General features: G+C 40.7%; 1 protein-coding gene across 1 annotated transcript in view; it reads left to right on the top strand.

Annotated features, from left to right (window-relative positions):
• Window positions 1-388: 388 nt before the first annotated feature.
• ESR2 (estrogen receptor 2) overlaps window positions 389-26761 on the top strand; it is a 43315-nt gene continuing 16942 nt past the window's right edge. The window contains exons 1-6 of the mRNA XM_033063516.1: window positions 389-649; window positions 7158-7243; window positions 10833-10945; window positions 11509-11981; window positions 16067-16242; window positions 19013-19129. Of these exons, the coding sequence (XP_032919407.1) occupies window positions 11548-11981; window positions 16067-16242; window positions 19013-19129 (727 nt within the window). The 5' untranslated portion in view covers window positions 389-649; window positions 7158-7243; window positions 10833-10945; window positions 11509-11547. The remainder of the gene's footprint in view (window positions 650-7157; window positions 7244-10832; window positions 10946-11508; window positions 11982-16066; window positions 16243-19012; window positions 19130-26761) is intronic.

Genomic DNA, 26761 nt, shown 5'->3' with positions numbered 1-26761 from the left:
TTATTTGCTTTTCTTGGAAATGAACATAGTTACATTAAAGAAAAATAACTCCCCTTGTCTGTGTTTGTGCATCTGGTATTTAAAAAACAATGCCAAAGGAATTTATTTATTGTGCTGCCCAAAATGTCTAAGATGAGTACATTTCTGCTTCAGAGCAAATGTTAATTATGTTTCATGTTTTCCTGTGACAAAGATATAAAAAGTTTGATTTAGCCTTTTAAAAACCTCAGTGTTTGGTGCCAGAAATTGCTGGTTAATTAAACTTCAGATTTCTGTGCTACATATGAGAATGCTTGGCTGGTAAAATGAATCCATCATGTAAGAGCCTTAACTGCAGTGAACAACAAATTCAGAGGCTTGTTATGTCAGAAAGGAGGAGGAGGAACTTCTGTTTAGGTCTTGCCTTCAGAGGGAAAGGAAACACTGATAGTATCCCTGTAACCTTGCACTGATGAGCAGGCACCACATTGCTTTGGAAAGATTAATATTTGAGATCTGATGACTAAGTGGTGGTGGGCACAGCTGCTTTAGAATCAGAGATAAAGGAAAGAAGGAAAACAAATCCAGAATTGCTATGAGAAAATCTTGCTGACATGTAATGCTGTCAGAGCATTTATAAAGAGCAGAAACCCTATTCAGTGTCAATCAGGTACGTGCTATATTGAATGAAATATTTATTATTGTAAATGTTGCCAAAGGTCTGCAATTGATAGTCTTTGATTTATGAACAATAGCTTCTGTGAGAGAAATGAGATAATTAAATTATCGAGAGTATTAATTTTGGTTCCAGTGTAAATTTGTTCCTAAAGTCTCTCAGTTTATGCAGATTAAGTGATCTTCCAGTAGGCTTGGGGTTTTAGAATATTTGTGGATACAGAGAAAATGATGGAAGTTTGCTATATTTTAGGTCTTTGGCTTAAGAATCTCATTAGAATAGGATTGCTGCACTGAGAGCAGAAGGAGTATTTTGAAACAGACATTAGGAAATTGGTGTTTAAAGGTTTTTGGGAAATTACACAGATAAATATACTAATAAAAGGTAAATGCCTCTTCTAAGCAATTGGTATAACCTGATCCAAACCAAATTTGGATTACTGGAGGTCTCTTGACTTTTGAAATTCCAAATCTCTCACTGATAAATGTCTCAGGTTTTGTTTTTACAGTTCTGAAGTAGTTTTCCCATTGAAGTTGGTGATACAGATTTACACTCCTTTAATAAGATCTTCAGCTTTAAGAAGGATCTTCCTAATTAGACAATGAGATCCAAGCCTCTTTTTAAAGTTTTCTTTTGGCACTGCTAAAAGGTTTATTTAACAATAAGTAAAGATTGGACAGCACATGTGTAAATCTTCATCAAACCCATCAGAATCTTTGCCTGAATGCTCGTAAAAGACTTTTGGCTAGCAGTGGCAAGAATGATCTGGTCTTTAATCTTGGATGCTTTATCATCAAAGTTTTATTAGAGAAATAAATTTCAGCCTGGAGAGAGGATGGGATAAAGAGCAAATTGTGCAGTTTATACCTTGGAATGGTTGGTAAATGTGCTATTTCTTTCTGGGAAAGGGTTCAGCCTTGTCATACAGAGAATGATGCACAATTACCTTTGTGTATTGAGAAAGTTTTGATATGATTATGGGAGCCATGAGAAACTGCTTTTGAACATGAAGTCATTTACCATTTGTTTCTGATGTGCTTGGTGTTACAGCAATGTGTTTCCTCATCCATATCCTTGAAATTCCTTGCTCATCTGTTGTGCCCACGAGAGGGGGAGAATTCTAAGACTGGTGCTTTTACTGAAGCAACAAATGCATGCTGTATTTCTGATTAAAAGCTTTAGAAATTTTATTTGGTATTTGAGAACTTTATTAAAATTCTTCTGCTTGTGAACAAAGTTCAAGCACTCCTCTGTGGCTGTCCTCCTTTTTGCTTTCCTTTCTGAACTTTCCTGAACCTTTTAAAATAAGATGTAACTTGCATTTTGCAGACACAGTGACTGTAAGACAGGGTTAGTGGAAGACAGCTGAAGTGTCTTTGTCAGGCTGGTACCTCTGTGTGAGAGTGAACAGCTCAGCTTATTCAGGTTTTCAAAGGAAAAATAACAATAAAAATTTTCGACCTGAAGGGATGGAGCAAATCTGATGCTTCTTTGCACTTCAGCTCTTCAGTGCTGCAAGTGAGAACCAGTAAATGGAGCTTCAAGTATTGCTGTAGAAAGTGGAAATACACAAATTATTTTATATGCTTGAGAAATTTTTGGCTGATAACCTGAAAAACTTAAAATATCACAGGAAGAAAATGCTCATAGTTTTAGAGGTGTTCTTAAAATGTTGCAACTGCAGAATTGTCTTCAAGAAGTCAGCCAGTGTGAGTGTCTATAATGATGTTCTGATCAAGAATGGATTAAAATATATTAATTAAAACAACTATAAATCCACTTAGTATATGATCTCTTTAAATACTTTTAGTTCTGGTTCTTGAATATTGGCTTAAAGGTAAAAGTAGCAAAGAGCATGATTCAGATTTTATATCCACTATTTTACTCTCCTCTTCTTCAGCTATTTGCAGCATGCTTTTGCTATCAACAAGAAGTATTCACATAAGAGTTTGCTGGTCCATTCCTTGACAGACAGAACATAAGAAGCTCAGCAAGCAGAAATCTCAGAATAATTTCTCAGATTTCATGTTAATAAGAGTAGGACGGCATTACAATTTTGCCTTAATTAGTGTATTAGACAAATGTCCATCTGTGAGATTCATCAACAAAATTCTGACTCAGATGAGACAGGATTTTACTCACAATAAGAGGCAGATTTTCACAGGATTTTACTCACAATAAAAGGTCTGGGTTAATGGTGAGACAAATCCAGAACAGCTGTCTTTCAGGGACTAAAACACGTACACAAACTTGTGTTGCCTGTGGATAGTGTTAAGCATATCAGACCTGGGATTTCTTGCAGTATTGTAAGAGTGTTTCACAGCTTGAAAGGCAGGAATAAGCAATGCCTTGGTTTCTGTGCTCTTTCAGTGAATTAGTGTTGATGGAGAAAAAATAAAGGCATAACAACTCATTTATTAGGTGCTTGTAAGTCTTTTAAGTCATCAAAAATCAGGTATTAGAAAACTGCATTGAAAAATCTTTTTAAAGAAGTTAGAATGCAATTGCAGAGATAAAGAGATGTAGTCTTGAATTCGCTGTTAATGCAAAGATGCACAAAATACTAATACAATTGGACTAGTCTTTTACAGAAATTCCTGTAAGGAAATCAATTTACTGTAGATAAAACCAGATAAGCAGCCAAAGGAGTCCTGCATTTTATACATATTCATACATAGATTTCATTTCTATACCATTGTAGAAAAGATTGCTTATTCAAGTTTTATGACTGAAAAGAGAAAAGTTTTACACCTTCTATTTACTCTTTGGCTACCTAAATTAATCCTATAGCATGAGTCATTTGCATGGCAAAAAGACTGTCTGGAAAAAAGAAAAAAAGAAAACAACACTGTAATAACACCATTTTATTTGGAGGAGGAGAAAGTAGAATAAGGCATATTGCAAATTGGTCTGGCAGGAAAAAGCCCACTGCTTTTTCTTCACTCTTTAGGTCACCGAGATCTGCAAAAAAATTATTTCCTGACAACATTTCTGCAAGGAAGGTTTTTTTTTGCCAAAACCTGCTCTGGTCATCACCATTGCTTCTCAGCCTCGCAAAACAAGAGGTTATTTGAGGAGCCTGAGGCATGGCATGCTCAAGGGAAAGCCAATGTCTGCTTAGCCAGGAGCAATGAATTCTGCATTTCCTGACACATGCCAAACACAAATTCCCACCCTGAATTCTGGATAGTATCTCCCCATTGCCTGATTTACTTGTTTTTCTTCACATATTGACTTTTTTAGCCACCATCTCTTTCCTCTCACATTTCTGCCTGGCATGAGTGCATTGCTGCAGGCTCTGCTCTCTTTGTGCTGCTGTATATCCTTACAGACCCGAGTGGGGAAACTGCTCTGGGAAAAGAGAATAAACTAGGGGGATTTTTCAGTCCCCAATTTATTTACAATACAAAAGCTGTTGATCTGTTGTAAGAGTAAAGAGAAGGAACTTGATCTGAATTGAAAAATCTCCATCTGTGCCAGCTCATGTCTGTGCCCTGCCAATAACAGAGCCAGTTATTCAGAAACCTTCCAAGCTGTGTGAAAGTCCTTGTGGGCAAAGTGAAGCATTTTATCCATATGCTTTTTCTCTTGTTGAGGGCAGAGGATTGAGCATGGCACTCTGCTTCTCAACAGACTAGAATTACATGACATCTTTGGTGACAACATGGGCAGAGGGGTCTGGGGCCCCCTCAGCAATTTTGCTGACCCCAAGCTCTGTGGTGCAGTCTCTGCCCTGCCCTTGTGAAAGCCCTCCTGCAGTGCTGCACCCATCTCTGGGACCCTCAGCATCAGAAGGACAGAGAACATAAGATTCAGTGAGACCAGAGGAAGCCATGGAACTCATCAGAGGGCTGGAGCACATCTCATATGAGCACAGGCTGAGAGAGCTGGGGTTGTTCAGCATGGAGAGGGACCTTTTACAAAGATGTGTAGTGATAGAACAAGACAGAATGGCTTCAAACTGAAAGAGAGCAGGTTTAAATTGGATATTAGGAAGAAAATCTTTACTGTGAGAGTGGTGAGCCACTGGCACAGAGTGCCCAGAGAAGTTGTGAATGTCCCATCCCCAGGAGTGTTCAAAGCCAGGTTGGATTGAGCCCTGAGCAGGCTGATCTCATGGAATGTGTCCATGCCCATGGCTAGGGGAGGTTGGAACTAAGTGGTATTTAAGGTTCCTTCCACCCCAAACCATTCATAGATTCAGTTATAATTCTATGAGTACGCATTTTGCAAATGACTAGAAAGAAATGGAGTGGAGAAAGGCACATGTGTATTTGTTCTAGGACACTGTCATTAAGAGAGAAGTGTTGATTGGAGAAATTAATTCCTCCTGGATCCAAGGAACAGGTGTATTCCATGCTGTTGGAAGAGAGCTATAGTGTGGCAATCTAAACAAGATTTTTTTTTTTTTTTAAATTAGCTTCCTTAATTCGTATGTGCTGAGAGACCCAAGTGTGCTTCAGAGATGCTGGATACGGATGGACATCCCAGCTCCATAGAAATCTAAATCCCTCTGCTGCTCTTCCCTGCCCTTTCTTGTATCAGAGGAGATACCCTTTTTTTTTTGAATAATTAAGTTCTTACTCAACAAGGCTCCTAATCTTTGTACTGGCTTCTGCCATGGTACTGTTGCTGATTGAAGCATGATTACAAAATCCTCAGATAGATCCTTGTAATTATAACTAGTGTAATGGTTTTAATAGATTTTTTTTTCTAATGGAACACACTAAAATTTTCATGCTGAAATGCAAATATGCTTTGTGATCAAAAAGTCCACACTACTTTGAATGAAGTGTCTCAGTTTGCATTGGTATTCTCAAGCAGGACAGTGACTCTTCATTTCTGGTGTCTGAAACCCTAAGCTTATGAAACATACTTAAGAGGTGCAAATCATAGGAAGATTAAATCCACTCTCAGATCTGGTAACATTTTAATGGTCTACAAATTTAAAGGTTAAAAACTAGTAAAGTCAATCTTAACTCTAGTTTGAATTGAGATCTGAATATATTTTCCAGTAATGGGAAGGTGGGAAGGGAAATCAAGAGAGTAGCTAATCCAGCACCCTGCTCAAAGGAGGTGTTTTTTAATCTCTCCAAAGATGAGGATTTCACAGCTTTTCTGGGTATCCTGTTCCTGCACTTCTCACCGGGGAGAATTTTTCCCGTGTTCTGCTGGAATTTCCCTGGCATGTGACTGTGATCTCCTGACTTGTGCACTTTCTGTGAAAAGAATCTGGATTGCTTGCCTTTGTAACTCCACTTCAGGGGGCAGAAGACTGAAGTTGTGTATTCCTCTAGTGGAACAAATTCAGTTCCTCTGGTGCCCTCATGTCATGTCCATTGAGCTCTGAAATTCATTCGTGAATGTTTAGAATAATCTCAGAGTTGTCAGTGTCTTGATTGTCTCAAAGGCTAACACAGGCTAAAGAGTGCTTATTTTACTTGTTTCAAAGTATTCTTTCCTTTGTGATTTTGAGCTGCAGTATTTTATTTAGAATAGGTCTTGATGTCATTAAGCACAGGTTATTAATTTTGGAGGAATGAATACAGTATCTGACATTTGGACAGATAGCTGTGTTTGCATTTTGCTCCCCTATCTCTCCCCTACTTTTTGCATCCAGTCCTTCTCAGGTAATAACAAACTTGTTTACTTGCCTGCCTTCTGTTGGCAATATCTGGCACTGCTGTGTTTAATGAGTAATAAATTTGTCACAAACCCTGAAGCACAAGTATCATCTTACACGTCAGGAATGACTTTCCTTTGATAATCACTTCTCCAGAAGATGATTCAGTGTTTGTTGCAGTGAGTTGTGTAAAATATAACTTAACAGAATATTAATAGAATGCTCTGTGAGATGACTGTGGTGGAATGCACGCTTCCTGAATCACCTCTGTTAAACCCAAAGGCAGAATGATTGCACTTCAGTTTAAGCCTAGCAGAGAAAAAGGTCGTCTTGCTTCTCTAGTGCAAAAAATCTTTACTGAAAATATATATAAAATCCTAAGCATGTTGCAGTGTGTGTTGATGGAAAGGTGCCTGAGAACATCCATCACTCTCTTGCTTTTTGGAGTGTTGTACTTTTCTAGGAAAAGCAATTTATTATGTTCCCAAGCAGGCACTCTGCCCTCTCTACCTATTTTTCCCCTTTCCAAAGTGAAAAAAAGCCCCAAACAACCAAACCAACATAAAACTGAAAAAAAAAAATTAATCAGTTTTTTTTCCCACAAGGCTTTTAAAGAGGTACTTGGTATAGGTAATGTGCAATAAGTGGCTTTTGATTTTGTTGAAATACGTCAGATGGCTTAATTATTCACCCATGTGTCTGTTTGACTATGACATCTAAACCTTCTTGTGCCTCATGTGGTGTGTCTTGCATGGTAACTCTCAAGATACATTCAGCTGTTGTGGAGTTATTCAAAGACAAGAAACTTAATTTTTTTCCTTTTTTTTTTGTGGAGAACATTAATAACATTCAGTTTTTTCCCCACATTCTCATGGATAGTGATGCCATCCTCTGGGTACTGGAGCTAATGAAGCTGCTTTATGTCAGAAGTGAATCCTGCCTGTAGTGTCTTAGATCTGTGAATGGTAAGTGTTACTTGAGCAACTGGCCAGAATGGCTGTTGTTTACTTAATAATGCATTTCAGTTGTTGAGTATCTTGCTAAGCTAAACTGACTTCAGTGGATTGAAACATTTGCAGGCTCCCAGGAGACTGGAGTATAAAAATAATAGACACCTGTTTTATCTGTATCTGTACAGATCTAGTGCAGGGCTGATAGACTGCACCTAAACAATGTATTTTATCATTGAATCTTGCTTTTAAAATCTTTTTTCAGAGGAAGAGTTGGGACAGGAGGTCACTTTAGGAAGCAGTTAGTTTTTATTTAATGAGTGGTGTTTGAGATATGAGGACATTATACCAGGATGGAACAAATTTATTAGCCTATTGCACTACTTATTGCAATCCTTGTATTAAGTGTGGTTGTGATTCCTTCTGAGGTGTTTGTGGAGTTTTTCTCGAGTTTCAGATCTTGTGATCTGTTTCCCTCAGTCTTCAGTTCTTCCTTAAGACACACAAATTCACAGTCCAGCAGCCAATTTTTAGGACCTTCTGAGCAACAATACATAATTTCAGCAGTTTCACTTTATTTGTGAAGCTCTGGGCTTTCCATTTTCAATTCTCTGGGTGTAAAGAAATGTGATCAGTGTGATCTCATGTAGATCTTCTGTGGCTAGACTATTTCTGCTACCCAAGTTAATAATCTCAGGTCAATACTGTTATTTTTTCACTACATTACAGGCTGCTGAAGACCATGAGTGCAGTTTTCTTTAACCTGCAGGACCCCAGAGTCTCCTTCTCTTGTAAATAAGTTATGAGCAGTGTGATTTCAGGAAGGCTGTACTGACTTCTTATGCTTGTATGAACTCCTACCCCTAAAACAAGCTTCACTCTTGCTTCTGGTAGCTTCTGTGGATGTTTCTAAATATTGTGTGTTGCCCTTTGGAAGCAATATCTCCTTCTGCTGAGCAGGCAGGTACCCTGCACACACACATTAGTGGATTTCCTCTGCAGAAAACCTCAAATCTCAGCTGCTTTCTGTTCATAAAATATCGTACTGGCAGCTCTGTGTTCTCTCTGCTTCCACAGTGTGCAGGCATTTATTTGCTAAATGCTGAGGGAAACTACACAACCTGCTGCAAGAGCTGTGACAGCAGAATGTCTCTGCTGGCTGTGGCAGAGATGTTGCTGTGATGCTGCTCAGGTCCTTCTCTCCAAGGGTTTGGGGTTCTCCTGTGCTGGGTGCCCTTCCAAAGGAGGCAGAGGCACAAAGTAAGCACTGAGAGCTTTTGCTGGGCATTCCAGATCCTCTGGCAGAGTGCCCATGCTCATCCTGGATACCTGCAGCCTCTGAGACAGCAAGGGGAATACAGCTTTGCTGATACTGAATCTTTAAATGTGTTGAATGCAGTGTACTCAATGGGCCCACTTGTAGTAACCCTTGAAAATCCTAAATTTTTTGTTCCATCATTTGCTTCTAAAAATTACCCACCCCACAATCCGGGAGTGAAAGCACCTTTGGGTTTACCAGTGGTTTTTTTGCAGTGAAGTTTGCACAATGCCTGCTTTTTTTTTCCTGGAGGAGGCTCTGAAGCATCTGCTGGGGGCAGGAGTGAGGTCAGAATCCCCTGCTTTGCTCTGGAGTTCCAATCCAAGAACTGCTGGACACAAACAGCTGCTGAGATATCTCATTTTCCTGTTTCCCACAAAGGAAAAAATCCAGCAGCTGGGTCTAAAGAGCCTGAGCTAATTTAAATGAGTTTCTGGTTATTTCTGCATGTATCTTCAGTTTCATTGCCAGAGGAGGAGAAGGAAGGATTCACAACTGTCCATTTTAGTCAAAAAGACTTTTTCTTACATTTTCTGTTAATGCTTCTACTCTCAGTCCTCACCCTAGAGGAGAAAAACATATCAATGCCCCAAGGTGGCACATTAGAAATGCCATTGGGCTGAGAACTTTGGGGACAGGGAGGTTGCTGGTACTTCTACAAACCCATTCTTGAATCTTCCTCATCTTGCTTTATGGTCATGTGAGGCAAAAAAAAAGGTAAGAACATTTAGCGTCTGTACCTTGGCCACTTGTGGAATAGCAAAGCTGTGGGTGAATGTTTAGTTGTCCTGTGGTTTCTCACGTTAGGATCTTATTACCATATGTAAAAGTACAGTAATTTCACGAATACAAGCCGCACCAATTTGACTAAGATTTTGCTCCTAAACCGGAAATGCGGCTAATAATCAGGAGCGGCTAATACAACCTCAGAAGTGCCTGCCAGAGTGCTGAGCCGAGCAGCTGCAAAGTCGGCATTTTGCGATTGTTACAAATCGCTACTTTGTTGCACCGCGGGTGGAGCCTGGCTCCCTGCAGGCAGCACGGGGGGCGGGGAGAGAGGCGGGAGAGCTCTCTTTCCTCCTCTGCCACAGCCCAGGGGAGAGACGGGGGGGGGCCCGGCGCCGCCATTGCTGCAGCTCGGGGAGGAGAGGGGGGACCCGGGCCGCCCCTACCGGGGCCCGGGGAGGGGGGGGAAGCCGGCGCCGCCATTGCTGAGGCCCGGGGAGGGGGGGGGGGGGAAGCCGGCGCCGCCATTGCTGCGGCCCAGGGAGGGGGGGGGAAGCCGGCGCCGCCATTGCTGCGGCCCGGGGAGCCGACAGGAGCCCCGCGCAGCCATTGCCGCGGCTCGGGGAGCCGACGGGGTGCTTTGTCCCCGCCTGCCGCCGCCCCGGCAGGAGCGGGGAAACTCCGTCCCTGCCCGCCGCCGGCGCCACGGGCGCGGGAAAGCTCCGTCCCCGCCCGCCGCCGCTGCCATAGGAGCAGGGGAAGCTCCGTCCCTGCCTGCCACCGCAGGGCAGCGCCGACCCGGGGTGACCGAGTCCAGTGGCAGCGCCGGCCGGCCCCGAGCTGCAGCACCGTGCTGGCCCACCTGGCCCCGTCAGCGGCCCCTAGCGGGCCGAGCCTGCACAGCCTTAGCTCAGCCAGTAAACCCCGCCCTCCCACGGTTCTGTTAATAATTGCACGCGGGTCCTTGCTGCGAACGACAGAGCGGCTTATATTCGTGTGCGGCTTATCTATGGACAAAAACCAAAATATTTGCCAACACCCAGAGATGCGGCTTATAGTCAGTGCGGCTTGTATTCGTGAATTTACTGTACATTGCAATTTCAGTTCAGGGGGCTGAAACTTGCTTTTTTGGATACAGAATTGTTTTGAATTGCAAACTAGGTCTGTCTTCAGAGCTGGAATGAATTGTAAATGAAACTCTTAGTGAATAATAAAGGAAAAAATGGCTTTAAATGCTACAGTAAAATAATGCTTCTAGGACAGACATCTGTCTCAGGAGGATAATTTTGGTGGGCTTTTTTTCATTTTCAAAATTATTTTCTCTCTTAAATAATTTGTATGTGCCTAAATCTGGCAAAGAGTATTCACTGTGGGAAATTTAATGTCTTTGTTTTGACAGCTGAGTCAGATGGAAGAAAGGACAGTGGGTAGCTGGGATGGGGATGGAGAGTTGCAGGGAATTATAAAATCTCTGTACCTTACGAAATCACTCGAGTTTTATTGTCAGCTTTGGAAATATCTGGGTTTTATGACTTGTGCTTTTCTAATGGCTCTGTTCAGAGGTGCCGTGTCCAGGGACCTCTCAGTGATGAAGTTGCTCTGCTTGCTGACATCCACTACCTGTCTTCCTCCCCTCTGTAGAGGGATGTGCAGTGGAGTTCTGCTTTTGGAAGGTATAGGGGATTTGCATGTGTGTGTGTTTGTTCTCAAAATGCCTGCTGTTACATGTTTGTGATGGAAAAGGGAAGCACCCTGAAGCACCAGGCTGAAGACTGTAGTGCAGTTAACTGCAGGAGGTGGTGAGTTGTTATAAAGGGAATTGATTTCTCCTCCATAGCTGTGGGCCTTGGGGTAATTTTATCTCTGATAGAGAGCAGATTTACCCTGGTTGTAACTCCTGTTTAGACCCAAGTTGTCACCTTCATCTTTGTTTCAGGCAGGCCTCAAATAGTTTTTTTCTTAAAATTATTATTATTATTTTTTAAGGGAATCTGGACTCAATGCATGTTTTAACCTTTATTTTTAAGGATGTTCTAGAAAGCTTTCTTAAAGGTAGTAAATTTGTACATTGCACATTTGTACATTGACTATTTAAGTGCATTTGGTATATAATCTGTTTTAACGAGACATTTTTATGTTTTCTGTTTTACTGGTTCCTTTTTTCTTTTATAGAGAAGACTTAATGCAGAGCTTTCTTACTTTTTGATTGTTTTTTTTTTATTCTTTATCATCTTAGGATGAATATTTAAACAACACTCTTCAATCTTGCTTCAAAATGTCCCTGTGCACATCTTCTCACAAGGACTTCTCTCAGTTGCTGCCACTTCAGGATATTGGATGCAATAAAACAGAAATTAAAAATTCACCTGCTGGTGTCATCTCTCCAGCTCCTTACAGCTGCAATCAGTCCACGCTGCCAGCAGAACACAGTCCAGTCTACATCCCCTCATCTTACATGGAGAACAGACACGAATACTCTGCGATGGCATTCTGCAGCCCTGCTATGGTGAATTACAACCTTGCCAGCAATTTTGGGGACCCAGAGGCCGTGGCTGCGAGGCAAACCTCCAGCCCCAGTGCTCTGTGGTCTGCTCCTGGCCACCTGTCCCCCCTGACCCTGCACTGCCAGTCCTCCCTGCTGTATGCAGAGCAGCCCAAGAGCCTGTGGTGCGAGGCACGACCGATGGAGCCCGTGCTGCCCGGGAGCAGGTCAGTGCTGCTGCTGCTTTCAAACTTGGCTGAATGCTGCTTACAGCTCCCTCTTCTTTTTACATTTGAATTCTATGTGTTGTTCCCTCTGAAAAACAACACTATGCTAAAAAAACCTTCACTGACACCAAATCAATCTGGGTGTGTGTGTGTGTTGTTTATTTATTTGTTTGTTTGTTTTTACTGTAACTTCTGAAATTATTTTTTTTCAATACCTCCTTATAGTACTATACACCAACACAGAGCATTACAAATACCTTCAGTCTGTGAACAATTTACATTGTAAAAATAAAAGTTCAAGACTACTAGGTACTATTTTGTGTAGTAAAATTAATTATGCTCTGACAGATTAAGTCCTTTGAGTGAAAGAGGTAAAGTTTCATTGTTTTTGCCTTTTCATACAATACTGTTTGAATTCATTTTTACCCAGATTATTTATTTTCTTCACTGCTTCTAATAGATATGAAGGCTTTTTGTTAACTTGAAATTCAAGGGAAATGTTTTCTTTGCTTTTTTGTTTTAGCATAGGCAGTCACACAGCAGCATGCATCACATTAAAAGGGGGCTGCTGCTGAAAAAGCCTCTGTTTCTTGCTGCTGTTCCCAACTGACTTTGAAAAGTTGTTGTGAAGAGCAGAGCCACAGGCTAAATTTTCAGCTGACATGAAACTGTTTGCGAAAACAGGTTCTTGCTCTGCACATTTACTCATTTGCAAACTCTAATCAGCATCTGGATCATCAGCTGATGAAATTGCTCCATTGATGGGCACAACTTGTTGGATGGATAAAAGCTGAGGGTGTGCAGGTGCTGTTCCTGCTCCAGCAGCTGTATGTTTATTCATAGGCTCCTTATTTAACTTCAGCAGTCATTTGGAATATGAAAAATAGTGTGTCCTGGCAACAGTTTTAATTCAATGGTTAATAAAGGATTTGTGCTATTTTTGAGACTACCCACACTCCTTCTGCAATGGGTGGGCTTTATACAGTTCTGGAGTGCAAATACGCTTTCAGTGTAGGTGTGTGGATTGGGAAAGACCATTTGGGTAGCACTTACGTAGAGAATTCCCCAAGCAGCTTTGATGAGCACAGGGATAACACCCAAACTCCTTCCACTTTGGTTAATGTTCCAAAACTTTGCCAGCTCTGGGAAGGTTAGTGTTTGAAGCTGTCCATATGTTGGGACAGCAGCTGGAATAACCCAGGAGCAAGAGCACCCTGTGTGATGCTCTGCAGTGCCCTCTCTACAGCAAAGAGAAGGGAAGCTGAATCTGTCTCACTGGAGTTTAAATAAAAATGTTGTCAGCTATTCATGTAGATATGTAAGTACTACTGCTCATGCAGCTGATGATGACCTAACTTAAACAGAAATCAAGACAATCTGGCGTATAATGTCTTTTTCACAGAATAGTTTGAATTGAAAGATGTCTTAAAGACCATAAAGACCATCTAGTTCCAACCCCTCTGCCATGAATAGGGAAACCTTCCCCTAGACCAGGTTGCTCAGAGTAGAAGGATGACCAGGAGAAAATCAGTGACTTATTCCTTTAAGAGAAGTCTTAATTTTTTTTTTAGAAAGGTAGTATCTCTATATAAAAACCACAATCATAAAACAGAGAGGAGCACCAGGAGGTGTAAAGCAATAAATCTTCCACCATGTGGTTCCTCAGTAGCTGCCAGGGTACATCCCCTATTTTCCTGCATCATTTGGTGCAGGATCATTATGGGCATCCATCCAACCACTTCCAGCTCACCTGCAGGACCTGGCAGCTCATTCCTCTGCTGAGCCTCCTGTGGTACCCCAGTCCATCCAGCTGGGATGCTGTCTCTACCCAACATGGGGCTGCCCTCTCTGCACTGCCCCGTGTGTGGGACGCTCGGAGCAGCCGAGTCCCAGGGTTTGGGATGTTTACCTGAAACTGCTTGCAGGGTCTGCTGTCCTCACAGACAGCAGTGACAAACTGGTGGGGTTTGAGCCTCCTGGAGTGAGGCTGCAGCTGTCACAGACAAGCTGCCTGGCCGCAGAAGGGATCTGTTCCAGATGGTTCCAAGCTGTTTGCCACAAGTCTGAGGATGCATTGCAGCTTGTGTGTGTGCAGGGTGGCTGTAGTTACACTTGTAAGCAAGGAAAGAAAAAAGTGCTTTTTAAAAACATTTGTCATGGCTGAGAGGTAAAAACCAACAGACCTCACCGAGATGTTACAGTGGGTGCTTTTTTCTTTATTTTCATCCATACCCACGCTGCTTTGTCAAGGGCAATAAACACTGCTCTCCACAGCATATCAATCAGTCACAGAGAGGCTCTCCAGTTGATTTTGAGCCTCTTCTGACCCTCACAATTGGATAATGATTCCCAAGTAAAGCTTAAAAATATATTTTTACTATTGTGAAATTACACCAAATTACTTTTGCTTCCAAGTACGGGGGAACAGGAAGGAATAGGAATGCTTTTCCCTCCTTGCATTAGCAGCATTTTAGGCATGTCTGATACAGCCCCTTTGCTCTTGGGGAGAGTTCTCCCTCACTGATCTTCCCAGCATGGCAGAGAGGGAAATAACTCAGTGATTCACCAACCCATTAACAAGGTGTGTGTGTAATCAAAGACTGAGCTTGTTAAATACCTAAACACTCCTCTGCCGTGCTGTATCTGAATGAATTAACATTTTAAAAAAGACTCTCAGTAACTTAATTGTACAGCAAGTATCTGAATTTTTCTGTTTTGAAATTTGCTCCGAGAAGCACCTTTTCCTCCTTTCCAAATTTTTTACCAGGAAGTTGGAGCACGTTCTCCTCAAAAACTTATGGACTTGATGATTTTCAGTTGCCATGTGGGTGTGTTTGTCCTTACCTCCTGTCATGAAACCAGCACAAAATCTACTTTTAATAAATCAGTTAAAGCCTCTTTGACAGCACTTTAAAGCACGTTTCCACGTTCTATTTAAACTTGCCCTTGTTCGGTAGCAGTCATAAACCATGCTACCTTCTGTCTTATCCCAACTGATTTTTCTTCTCCCTAATCCTTCTGGAAGGTGAGATGAGGAGAGTTCCTAAATTCTGCCTCTCTGCTTAAGTTTATCCTATAAGTTGACTATACACCATTCCTTTTCTCAAACTCTGAGCTGCTCAGAGTTTGTATATGACACTATTTTCTCTCTGTCTAGAAATTGTATTGGCCCTGAAAGCACAATGTACAAAACCCACCAAGAAAATGAGGTCCAGATAAAAAGGATACAATGGATGTACTTCCTATACCTAAACCCAACATTACTGATAATTTAAGTTCCTTTCCTCTTGTGCTTGTTTACAGGATCTTGGTGTCAGGAATTGGCTGCTTTTTCATGGTTTTTCCTGTTTAAATTTTAATCCAGTCACGAAGAAAAGTTCCTGTATGTTTGGGGTTATTTGCAACACTTCAGGGATGTCTGTATCTTACCAATTTATATAAAGCAACAATTTTTCTAACATATGGAAGTATTTCATTAATTGTGCTGCTTTTTTTTGTTTAGCATTAGGGTGATCAAGATGGGCTTTCACTTTGAATAGAAAACTTTGTCTGACATCATGAGCTGATCTTGTAGGCTGATTCCCACCTCAGTTTTTTGTCTCCAGAATGTCATTGAATGAGAAAAACCATTGAGAATGAATGTGTGTTGTAATTTTGCCTTACTAACTGGACAAAGCAACTACACTCTGTTTATTGTAGCATTTATAATGTCAGTCTGAGCTCTCTGAGTTCTCCTTTTCCATATGAAGCTTCCAAGAGGCAAAATCCACTAGGTTTACAAATTCCTGGATTTCCTGTAGTTCTTCAAGACCCATCAGCATTCCATATAATTTTCCCAGGGTTCATGTGATTGCTACAGCAGTAGTCCAGTTTTATGCCTACATCTTTCTAGCATGTCATCTCTGGGATCTGACTACATGCTTTAAATTGTCTTGTCAGAAGAGGCTTAGCAGTGTTTCACACTATCCTGTCTTCAGGAACACAAAGACTCTAGAGAGAAGAGAAGACAAAGGAAAATTATGAAACCCTTTGCAATTCAGTTTAAATTTTTCCACTTTTATAATAGATGTTTTCTTTTCTATCAGAGAAACATTAAAAAGAAAAACTAATGGCAACGACTGTACAAGCCCAATTGCAAATAATCCTGGCTCAAAAAAGGATGCCCACTTCTGTGCAGTCTGCAGTGACTATGCTTCAGGATACCACTATGGGGTCTGGTCCTGTGAAGGCTGCAAAGCGTTTTTTAAAAGAAGCATTCAAGGTAGGACAAACAGGTTTTGATTATTTTGCTTAAATAAATAGTTTCATGTGACCAGGGGCTGCAGCAGTTGACCTGTTAATGAGCTGCTCTGAAATCCTGGTGTCTGGTGCTCCATGCTGAAAATAGAGCAACACATCATTTGACTGTTTTATCTCTTGGCTCTGATGTTATCAAGATCTGGAAACACTACAGAGTGAGCAAATGATTTCTTTAGAGAAGAGGTGGAATGCACAGCACAGGGAGGCCCTGCAGCTCAGGCCTGGGAGGGATGGCACTGCAGACCTGTGAACCTGATGGGAGTTTGTGCCCAGCTTAGTTGTAGCAATTGAGAATTAGACGTCATAGACTCAATAAGAGTAAGCAATTATCTGGAGGCTTTGCTTGCTTGGAGCTCTTCTTGACCAGAGTGTATTGCCTGGAACTGTTGAGTCATAGTGTATAATATCTACACACTATGGAGGATGGAAAAATGTGTAACATAAATCAGGTACTGAACTGATTATTGTTAATGCTCAGCCCTCCACCCCTCAGAGCCTGCACTGCAGTATCTCTTACTCTGCCAGATTCTATCCAAGACTTCCACTTCCATGTTTAAATTCCTAAATATTTACTATTTAGTTGGAGCTTGCTGTGTGGCTGCAGTGTGAAGTTAATGTCACATTTGCTGTCACAACCAGTGGAAGTCACTTAAACACCACTGTGCAGCTTTGGGGCACTTTATTTCTTTAACCTTGGCCTAGTTATCCTGATCTTTGGCCTCCCCTGGGATCTTTTGGTAGAAAATCATTTCTATTGACATTGGCTGCTACACATGGATACCAGTGCAGAAAATCCTGTTACTGTTTGATCTTTAATGTTCCTCTTCCTCTTCTGCCTGCAGCGCCTTTAGCAATCTTCAGATATTTTCTTTTCACTCAATATGGCAGAGATGGTGCGACTAGGAGAATGAAATTTAATTCAGAACTTGTTTTGCCTTTTCAATTCATTGTGCAAATTCTGCACAGGTGAATAGCAATTTCAACAAGCTGGTGCAAGTACTTTTGATTTCTAAAATAATTGAAGAGACCTTTGTGTCCAGTTTGTCACAAATGGAGACAGAATTTGATCTCAAGGTGTTTTCTGTCAAGTAAATGCTTTGTCTGCTCTGTGTTGCTCACATGCACTTGGGCCACCAGCAAGTTACCCACTGTGGTCTTTTGTACACCTCAGTGTACCCTGTCAGGTAATGGTGCTTGTAATTCACATGAAAGAATAAAAATGACAAATAAAAGAAAGCCAGCTCTTGGCATAAAACACTATCAAGCACTCAGCTGCAATTGTTGTTATGCAGGATATTGTGTATTAAAATAAAAGTCTTCTGGGCCTGCCACATACAAAAATACCAGGCTCATTAATTAAATTAAAATTAGATGTATGACTGAGCAACTGTGTGTGGTCTCCTTGGCTTGTCTGAGTTTGTAGTGTAATCTGTTTGTCCCACATCCCTGAACATCTGCCTGCAAGTTAAATTATCCCAAGGCCACGAGAGTTTTAAATCACTTTATACTCCTGTGTGCAACAGAGAGCTTCCTCCTCCTCTCCCTCCATGCTGTGTGAAGAGTGATAAACAGTAATTTGTTTTTCAGTCTTATCTGCCAGTAGGAAATGGGACAAATTGTAACGTGATCTCTTCTTTTAAAAATTGTCAGTTCAAAAATTCAAGGTTAAAATAATTCTAATTTTGCATGGAAATAGTTACAATGGTTCAGTTAAATAATTACTCTTGGGGACATGAACTCTTGGATTTGCACCAAGTGAAAGAAAAAAATCACCCTAGTAGCTGTATTTTTGCCTGATCATATTCTTGGCTGGGGAAAAGAAACCCCAAACCAACTTAAAAAGCAGCCTGGGAGAAAAGATATTAAGAAAAGTAAATGAGTGAATGTTTTTGCACCCTTTGGTAATTGCTGCAAAAGACAGTTCCACTATTTGGCAGGAATGATTCAACTGTATTTACACCAGGATTGTACCTAAGTCCAATTTACAGTAATAAACCTTTGGACCAGATCATTGATTAATGAAATACAGTAACGTAAAAGGGTTTGGCTGGGAATGAGGTGATATGGGAAAGAGTGAGAAGAGAGCAAAAGAGGCTGCAGTGAAAACTATGAAAATAAGATAAACACATGTTCAGAATATCTAAAACTTACCCTCTACTTGTGCTTTTCTTTGTACAGGGTGCATTATTTCATACCAGTCTGCTTTCATCTTGGCTTTTTTTTTTTTTGTGTTAACTTTGGTCCAGGGTCAATCTTCCAAAGGCTTCTTCATTCCTGGAACTCACCACGTCATAGCTCAGTAAATAGAGCTGTAGTTTACCTAAATCTTTGCAGGACTGAAGCTGCTCTTTTTAATTCTACTGAGGCAAAAAAACCCCCTTAAAATCTGGTGTCTGCCAGCTATACACTCCCAATATACAGTAAGAAATTGGTGGGAGCAAATTTCCAGAAGAGTGTATGTTCTGTTTTCAGAAAATTACTTGGTTTTAGAAGGAGCTTGGTTTTTTGACAGTCACCACTATAAAGTTGAGCAATGCTATCTGGATAATTTTGAGGCCACAGGCTGATGGTTAAAATATAGGATAAATATGCATTTTTGCATCAGATAAATTAATGGAGTTTAGATATATCCATACAAAAAATTGAGTCATTCAAAGTCAAGAACATTCCTGATTCGGGAGAAGATCAAGATGGTTGGAAATGTTAAATTTTCCCTTCTTGCCCCTCTGCAGGACACAATGATTACATCTGCCCAGCCACCAATCAATGCACAATCGACAAAAACCGGCGCAAGAGCTGCCAGGCGTGCCGGCTGCGGAAATGCTACGAAGTGGGGATGATGAAATGTGGTGAGTTCGGGCTGGCAAATTATGAAATGTCTGCGTTCTTAGCTGAGGTTTTGCTGGTTTTGTCTTTTTCTTCCCTGCAGCCAATTCTGTGTCTTTTTTTCCCTTGAGATCCCAAGAAGGCACAACAACTAAAGCAAGGTTTATCAGGTTTTATAGGAAGGAATTAACTGATTCTTGAAGCTGAAGAAGATCTGTCATTTTCAGAAGAAAACCCGTGAGAAGATGCAAGGTGCAGGTTAAGCCTGTGAAAACCATATAACCTCTGCAGAGCTTTGAGCAGGCAAGTTACTTCCATGCCATGCAGAATGGGAAATCAAGAGCTGCTGCTTCTTCCAGAGCCTTCCAGAGCCAGTCTCTGCTCCTGTGAGGTAAAGGAGCCTGGCTGGATGCACTGCAGGAGCAGCAGTGCCACATCAAAGCAGTCACTAATTACCCCAGCACTCCATTCTGACAGTGGCAAGAGTGGTGCCTCAGGAGGAGTGTAGGAATGAGACCAGCACCTACATGGAACTACTGCTGAAAGCTCTCAGCTTCCAAAAATCAGTGGTTTGGGGACATTAGTAGAATGGCAAGTTTTCCATTTTAATCCTATAAAGACTTAGCTTCTGCAACATTCCTCAGCAGCTTGGCCACCCATCCTGGGAAGAACCAGCTCCTTCCTTGCCAGGATTTTGTGGGGGGCTTTGGTGTGGCAGCGAGGGGAAGGCAGTGGGAGGACAGCTCCTTTTTTTGAACAATCTGTCTTCAGATGATGCCCCACAGCTCTTCCACCAAAAGAAACAGTGAACAACCACTCTTTGTCATTCAGAATTATCCAGCCTTTCCTTTTATCCCTGTTTTGTACTTACAGCAATGTGACTTCAGTGCACTTGATCATTTATAGACGATATTTTACAGGTTACTTTTAATAAAAAAATTATTTGAGAAATGTTTCAATCTAATGTATCTTTACAGTCAAGGTTGCTGTTTCTAATAGATTCCCCAATGTATGTAAATAGAAAAGGCTGGGAAAATAATCCATAAGAACACTGGAGTGGACAGAAGCTCCCTCTTCTTGGCTCTCCACGTTTTGCAGGCATGCATCTTGTTTCATCCAATTTAATGTAGATACCTATTTCTGTTTCAAAACTAGACACTGTTTTCATCCTCCCACAAATTTGATCTGAAGACTGTTTGCAAAAGATTACTTCTTTCATTAGGAACATTCTTTAGAATTTCAGCCTGCGTTTATTGCTGAACAATTAATGTCCATTTTTTCTTGTGATGTTTTCTTTTAGCTTAGAGGCTCCTCTTCTCTTTGTTGTTAATGGCCTGGTTTTTTTTAAGGACTGCATCATATCCCCTCACAACATTTGTTTTAGTTGGCTAAATAAACCAAGAAAAATTCTCATCTGGCAAAATAGGAAAGTAGATGAATCTGGAAATCATTAGGGTAGCTTGTCCCTCCACCTGCACCAGGCAGAGAGAACCCAATTTGCACCTGCATGCCCAGAATCATGGACAGCACTCTGGTGACTCTCCTCACTGCAGTGGCACTGATACTCTTCTGTTGCTGCAGGAGCTTTCCTCTGCTCACAGCTCAGGACCCTATTTGCCTTTTTGAAGGTAACATCATGCTGGCAGTTCATAATCACACTGTGATCTGTTATGACTGCAGCCTCCCTGTTCATTTCTAGCTGATAATTCCCAGGGTAGAACTGAAATTTCAACTGTTCCTTGTACTGTTTTTTTCTCCTGAAGTACATTTAGTTTCTTCTGCTCAAGTCAGATGTTTCTTTCTATGTGAAGCTCTTGTCTTTTCCTGCAGTGATGATACACCTCAACTTCTTAGGTGTTGGGTCTTACCTCCAGGAAGGAAAGCCTTATGCCTGCAAATACTCCTTTCAAAATCTTACTTCTGACTGGTGCCACTGTCTTTTGGTCATTTTTATGACTCAGAATTTTGGTCAAAGTTTTTCCAAGGGAGGTTTCTATAAAGCCCCAGTTCTGGAATTGGAAAGGTTTGATAAATATTGATTCCAGAATGATATTATAAGGTAGACTTCCACGATGCTTGCCTTAAATTAATCCTTTTATTCTACCTGTCCTGAAAGTCTTGGTGTGTGATTAGACTTCATAGGCACTGTGATATTACAAGTAATAAATTACAGTATGCACTTATGTCCTAGACTTATGTCCTAGCCTGTCTTCCCTTCAATCTTGTCACATATTAATAAATGTTTTATTACAATAATGAATGTCTGCAGGACATTGATGACTATGCCAGACCAAAAAACAAAAACAAAACCAAAACAACAACAGCAACAACAAAAACCCCAGATTGAATTAATGAAATAATTAGCTTTTTAAAATAGTAGCACTAGCTTGAAACTCTCGAGAATTTGAGAGTCTGAACAATTTATTTTCAGAAAAAAACATAAAAATTACCCAGAACTGTCTGAGTCACCTGATGATTTAAGTGGCACCTGTGAGTAATGCTGATGTATGGACACATGGTGACAGACATTTAACATTTAAACCAGGGAGATTTTAAGACTGGATTTCTTGCATGAAATGTAAATGCCATTTCCTGCAGACCAGAGTGGTTATCTCTCAGACATTTTCTCCCAAGAACTGTGATTTAATAAAAACTTTTTATTGTAGAAAGCCATAAAAGAGAACACTTTGTTTTTAATGAAGGCTTTTCTGCATCTCTGCTCATTTCTGAGGTCACTTAAAGAAAGGATTGGTTCACATCTGCCAAAGCCCTGGATGGGACAGAATGATTTGTGAGTGCATTTTTGCTCAGTGGAGACTTGTGTCAAGCAGAAGTGATAAAAGAAGTTCAATTGCCACTTTGTAGTTTATGAGAGCTCTTCATACAATTTCAGCACCATTCCCATATCTTTAAATCCTCACTTTGCATATTATCAATAGACAACTTGAGAAAAAAACCCACCCATAGGTACTCGAGTGTTTAAATACATTTCTGTGCCTAAATGTGATTAAGCAGTACAGGACATCTTCCAAAAGTAGGAGATGGCAGAGAAGTATTGCTCTGCAGCTCCTTGGTCTGAAATTCTCTTGGGTGTAGTCACCTTCAGAAATGTTAAGAAGTCAGCCCAACATGCCACAGGTGTTTTGGTGGAGGCCAGCTTGTGGTGCCTTGTATTAAGGTGATATTGGATTTTCTTATGAAATATACCATCATTGCCAAAGCTCAAGGATCATACACATTGCATCTGCCAATTCCTCTGCAGGAAATCCATGTTCCCTGCTGTTCCAAACAAGGAAGCTACTGCTAAAGTTTGGCAGTAGGACTCCTAAACAGTGGTAGAAAAATAATTACAAAAAAAATTACACTGTCATCAGGAACAAACAAAACAGAAAGACTGCAGTAAACTCTGCCCAGAAAATTTGAATAAAACAGATCAGGATAAAACTGATCTTCCCTTGGAACTTTCTGGTGTTTACCAGTGGTGCTGAAATGGACTTGGACTGATTGTCAAAGGCAGTGAAGAAGAGGGGAGTTGCACTCTTGGAGCAGCTATGCCCTGCTTTCCTTTTGGTTTCCTTCCTGAGGCTCAAATAGACCTTCTTTCACAAGGACTTTTCATTTTCCCTGACTCCTATTTCCCTCCTCTGCTCTGCTCCTGTATCTTTTTCCCCATGTGTCACTTCTCAACATGTTGAAATTGTTCCAAAGATAAAGCTCCTTTCAGCCCTGAGTGAGGAGGCTGAGAGGCCACACTCAAAAGTGATGGAGAGATGCTGCTCTTGAATCCTGGCACCATTTGACAAGTCTGCAGGAAGGAAAACAGATTTCTCTGTGGGCTGCTTCAGGATTTGGCTCTTTCTCCTGTCTGTTGCTGCTGTGTGCAGTTGAAATACTGTGAAGTACTTTTCACACGGAAAAGAAGTGGGGACAAAATGTTTCAAGACATTCTCTGGACATCAGATGTATTAATTGTATTTCAGCTTTCATAGCAGCCACTATAATTTCAGCTCATGTTCTCATGTGCACACAGGCAGATGGCAGCTCCTTTGTCAGTGGCTCTGTTCTTGAGAATTCAATTTGAGATTCTGCTCTGGAATATGTACTCACCAGAACACTTACATTTGCTTTCAAAGGTGACTGGCGTGATAATGATGTATCAATGCGTGCTGGAACCAGTTTTAAGCTCACACACTTTCAAAAACTGATTATAAAATATTAAATGGTAGAATCTGCCGTTGCTACAGAACTGGTTAGTTAGATGAGCCATTGCCAGGGACCAAAATCAGTATGAAGGGAAGCATGCCATGTAACTGCCCATCATATCAGACTGCTTTTTGATTCTCAGAGAATCTGCAAAGCTTGAAAAATAGTGTGTTTCCCTGCCAGTAATACCTGCTGTGGTTTGTCCATGGCTGAGTGAACAACAGGCTCATTTTAATGACCATTTTCTCAACGTGTCTTATTTCTTATATCTTGGGGTCATTTACCCACGGTCTATGGTGATGTAGCTCAAGGTCTTGCCCTTGGTCCAGCATTCTCAGCTGAATACAGCAATTTTCTTGCACAAAATAGCTCTAAATAAGGAGAGCGTGGTAGGAAGAATGAGGGATTTGATCATTTTGCACTTCTGCAATTGCCTGAATTACCTTTATAGAAATGAATATTAGATATGAAGTACAGTTAGGGAGCTTGGAAGTCGAAGATAGCCCCAAATTTGGGAAGCTGTATTTTATTGCTCTGCCTTTACTCACATTGATCCACATCTCTGTATCTACTTATCAAAACGTTAGGTTTTAAATATTATAATTATTTGTAATATACAGTTTTACAAACAGTTATACATATCTGTTGTATGCTAAAATATGTATAGATAAAATTTCTTGGTCCTGCCTAAACTTTGGGTTTGAATAGAAAGAAAAGAAGCTCCTTTATATTGTTGAAAGTTGTTTTAATTGGAAATACTGGTGTTTTCTGCTGTGTCAGTTGACTAGAAAGTTTAAATGTAGCTTTCTTTTTCTTTAAATGCAAGCAGAAAAACATATCAAGTGTTAATAAATGATATCTCTTTTAAGTATCTTTTATGCACACTGCTTGGTGATTCAGCCTACTTCTGCTTTGGCAATATGTGGTGAATAAAAAATACCACAAATAACTCAGAATCTGCTTTGATTGGGTTTTTTCCCACCTTGTTTTTGTCATCAGTTGTATTTTCTTTAGGGCAAGTTTTTTTATGCAGAAATGTAATACTCCTAGTCCGGTTTTCTCCACTGGTAATTGTGATTATAGAAATTTGGTTTATGTTTTAAATAGGGCATATTTTATATAATAAGAACTGGTTATATAAGAAACCTGATTCAGTTAAATAACCTAAACTAATTTAAAGTGGTTTGCTAGTTCCCAGTAAGAATCCTCCACAAGTCTTGAGACCTCTCAAAATCATAACCTGATTGAATTATCTTTAGATGGAGCACTGAGTGCAGCTGTGCAGAAGGAAATTGTTCAAGATTTTGTCAATTAGAACAGAATGCTGAAGTACTTTTAAAATTGCTTTAGAATTTGATTTCTTTGATATTCATTAACATATCTGTGCAATTACCTGTGTGTATTTTCTGCACATTTATATAAGCTCAAATTTATAGGCTACAAAATGTTATTTAAAGATCTTTACGACAGTGACTTTGAAAGGATAACTCAGATAATGCATGTCACAGACTTCACTTTTATTCCTTCTGCTATTTTTCTTGTTCTGTATTTCAAGGTGCCCTTGGGAAATGTGCTTCAGCTTTCTAAATAGTGAAAGCAATGTGCTTGCTTTGTGATTATGGTCTCTCCCGTGCTGTGGAGATCAGGGCCATGCATCTCTGTAGGCAGAGCACCCTGATACCCTGGCATCTCCTCATATGTCTCCAGCTGCACTCTCATTTCAATTGCCTACTTCACTCTCAGTCTTTACTTTTTGTCTTTACTTTCTGTGCATTACATGATTTCAGAGCAGTCTGCAGCCCACTGTGCCATTTTAGTTTTTGGGAAGCTCACAAAACACTTCAAGATTTTCCTCTTGACCTTTGTGCATTAGTCAAGAAATGAGGCTTAGCACAGAGTTCACTACATAATCCAGGTGCCTTTGTAGAAAATAGTCTATACCTTGGTGGCCTTTGACTCTCTTCAGAAAGGATTTGCTGAGACTGATGAGGGAAGAAATTGCTTTGTTACTTCTGTGGTTCTGCAGGGAACCTTTCTTTGGGAATTTTCATCGAGTCACATTCCATGAATCTACAGAAGATAATGTCTCAAACTCTGACTGTCTCTGCTGGTATGTTATCTTCCCTTAGTTGCTGTTCATCTGTTATGGCAACTTCTACCTAGTTGTCATTTGACTAAACATTTGGTTCTACAAATTATTTATTTCCTTCATTATTTGTGCAAATTTCTTGTCTGCACTCAGCCCATTTCATCATACCCACATCCCTTTCAAAGTTGCAAAAAAAAAAAAAAGTTCCTTTCTCCAAATGCTGCAGGTCTTCAGCTGGACTTGCAGCTGAAAAATACTTCCAGCTCCAAATGGCTTGTCCCACTTGGATAGCTCTGTGCCTGGGGTCTGTTCATCAAACCAGCTTTGCCTATTGCTCTCCTCCAACCTCTTGGATTTCCAGGGAAAGCATCTTCTTCAATATTGAGAACTTCTTTAACTTTCTCCTGCATCCAACATGATTTATTGAACAGGCAGCAAGTGAGGGAGTGAGAGCCATATGAAACTGAAATGTCCACATCCTAAAAATCCTAGAAGTCTGTGCTGGTCCTTATTCAGTCAGGTTGCTCCTGACTGGCCTTGGCATTCAGCCCTCCCACAGAATGACCCAAATGCTGTTTGGCAGCTGCTGAAGGTGTGACAGGACTGTGACCTGAGCAGCCACCTCCACCTGAGGTTCCTCTGCACATGATCCCCAGTATGCATTCACCCAGCATTTTATTCAGCAAGACAAAGCCTTGTCAACAGTATCTGAAATCAACTTCTTGTGCCCTCACTGCCCTTATTTTTAATTTGGTTTATGATTGGACCTCTTTGCTAGGTGAAGTAGAACTATAGCTGAGTATTTTATGAATATTATGGTTTTGGAGAAGCTTTAGGACTCTTTCCTTGGAAGCTATGCAAAAACAGGTAACAGTGATGCTACCAATGACACTGACCAAGAATTGGACAATGTTTACATTTGTCAGAATGAACAATTAATTAAACCTGTGAATGTAAAGATCTGTTCTTTGCAACAGAAATAGCCTTCTGCAGACAGAACTCTGGGTGTTTGCTCTTAGTTGTAGATATCTGAATTCCCTTTGGAGAAACTCCTGCTGGCTTTTTGGGGCATGGGGAGACAATGGTTTGAATCTTGTGAAACCCTGGCTGAGGGTTTCATCCAAGACTCATCCAAGTCTGAGGCCCAGCTGTGCTTGTTCCTGAGGCATTTAGTCTGTAACATGGCCCAGACTTTCAAGTCTTCTGTTCCCCAGTTTACCTATAAAACAAAATTTACAATCAGCTGTCTTATTTGCCTTTAAAGATCTGGTTTATGTCTTTTTGATGTCAATGGGAGTTTTCCATTGGACTGGACTTTTAAACCAAGGTTCAAAACCAAACATTTTTAAACTTTTACTTTTGT

Source organism: Catharus ustulatus, chromosome 6, assembly GCF_009819885.2.
Source record: "Catharus ustulatus isolate bCatUst1 chromosome 6, bCatUst1.pri.v2, whole genome shotgun sequence".
In the NCBI taxonomy this organism is placed as follows: Eukaryota; Metazoa; Chordata; class Aves; order Passeriformes; family Turdidae; genus Catharus; species Catharus ustulatus.
The sequence above is the reverse complement of the archived record's forward strand: the minus strand, read 5'-3'. Positions and strand labels throughout refer to the sequence as shown.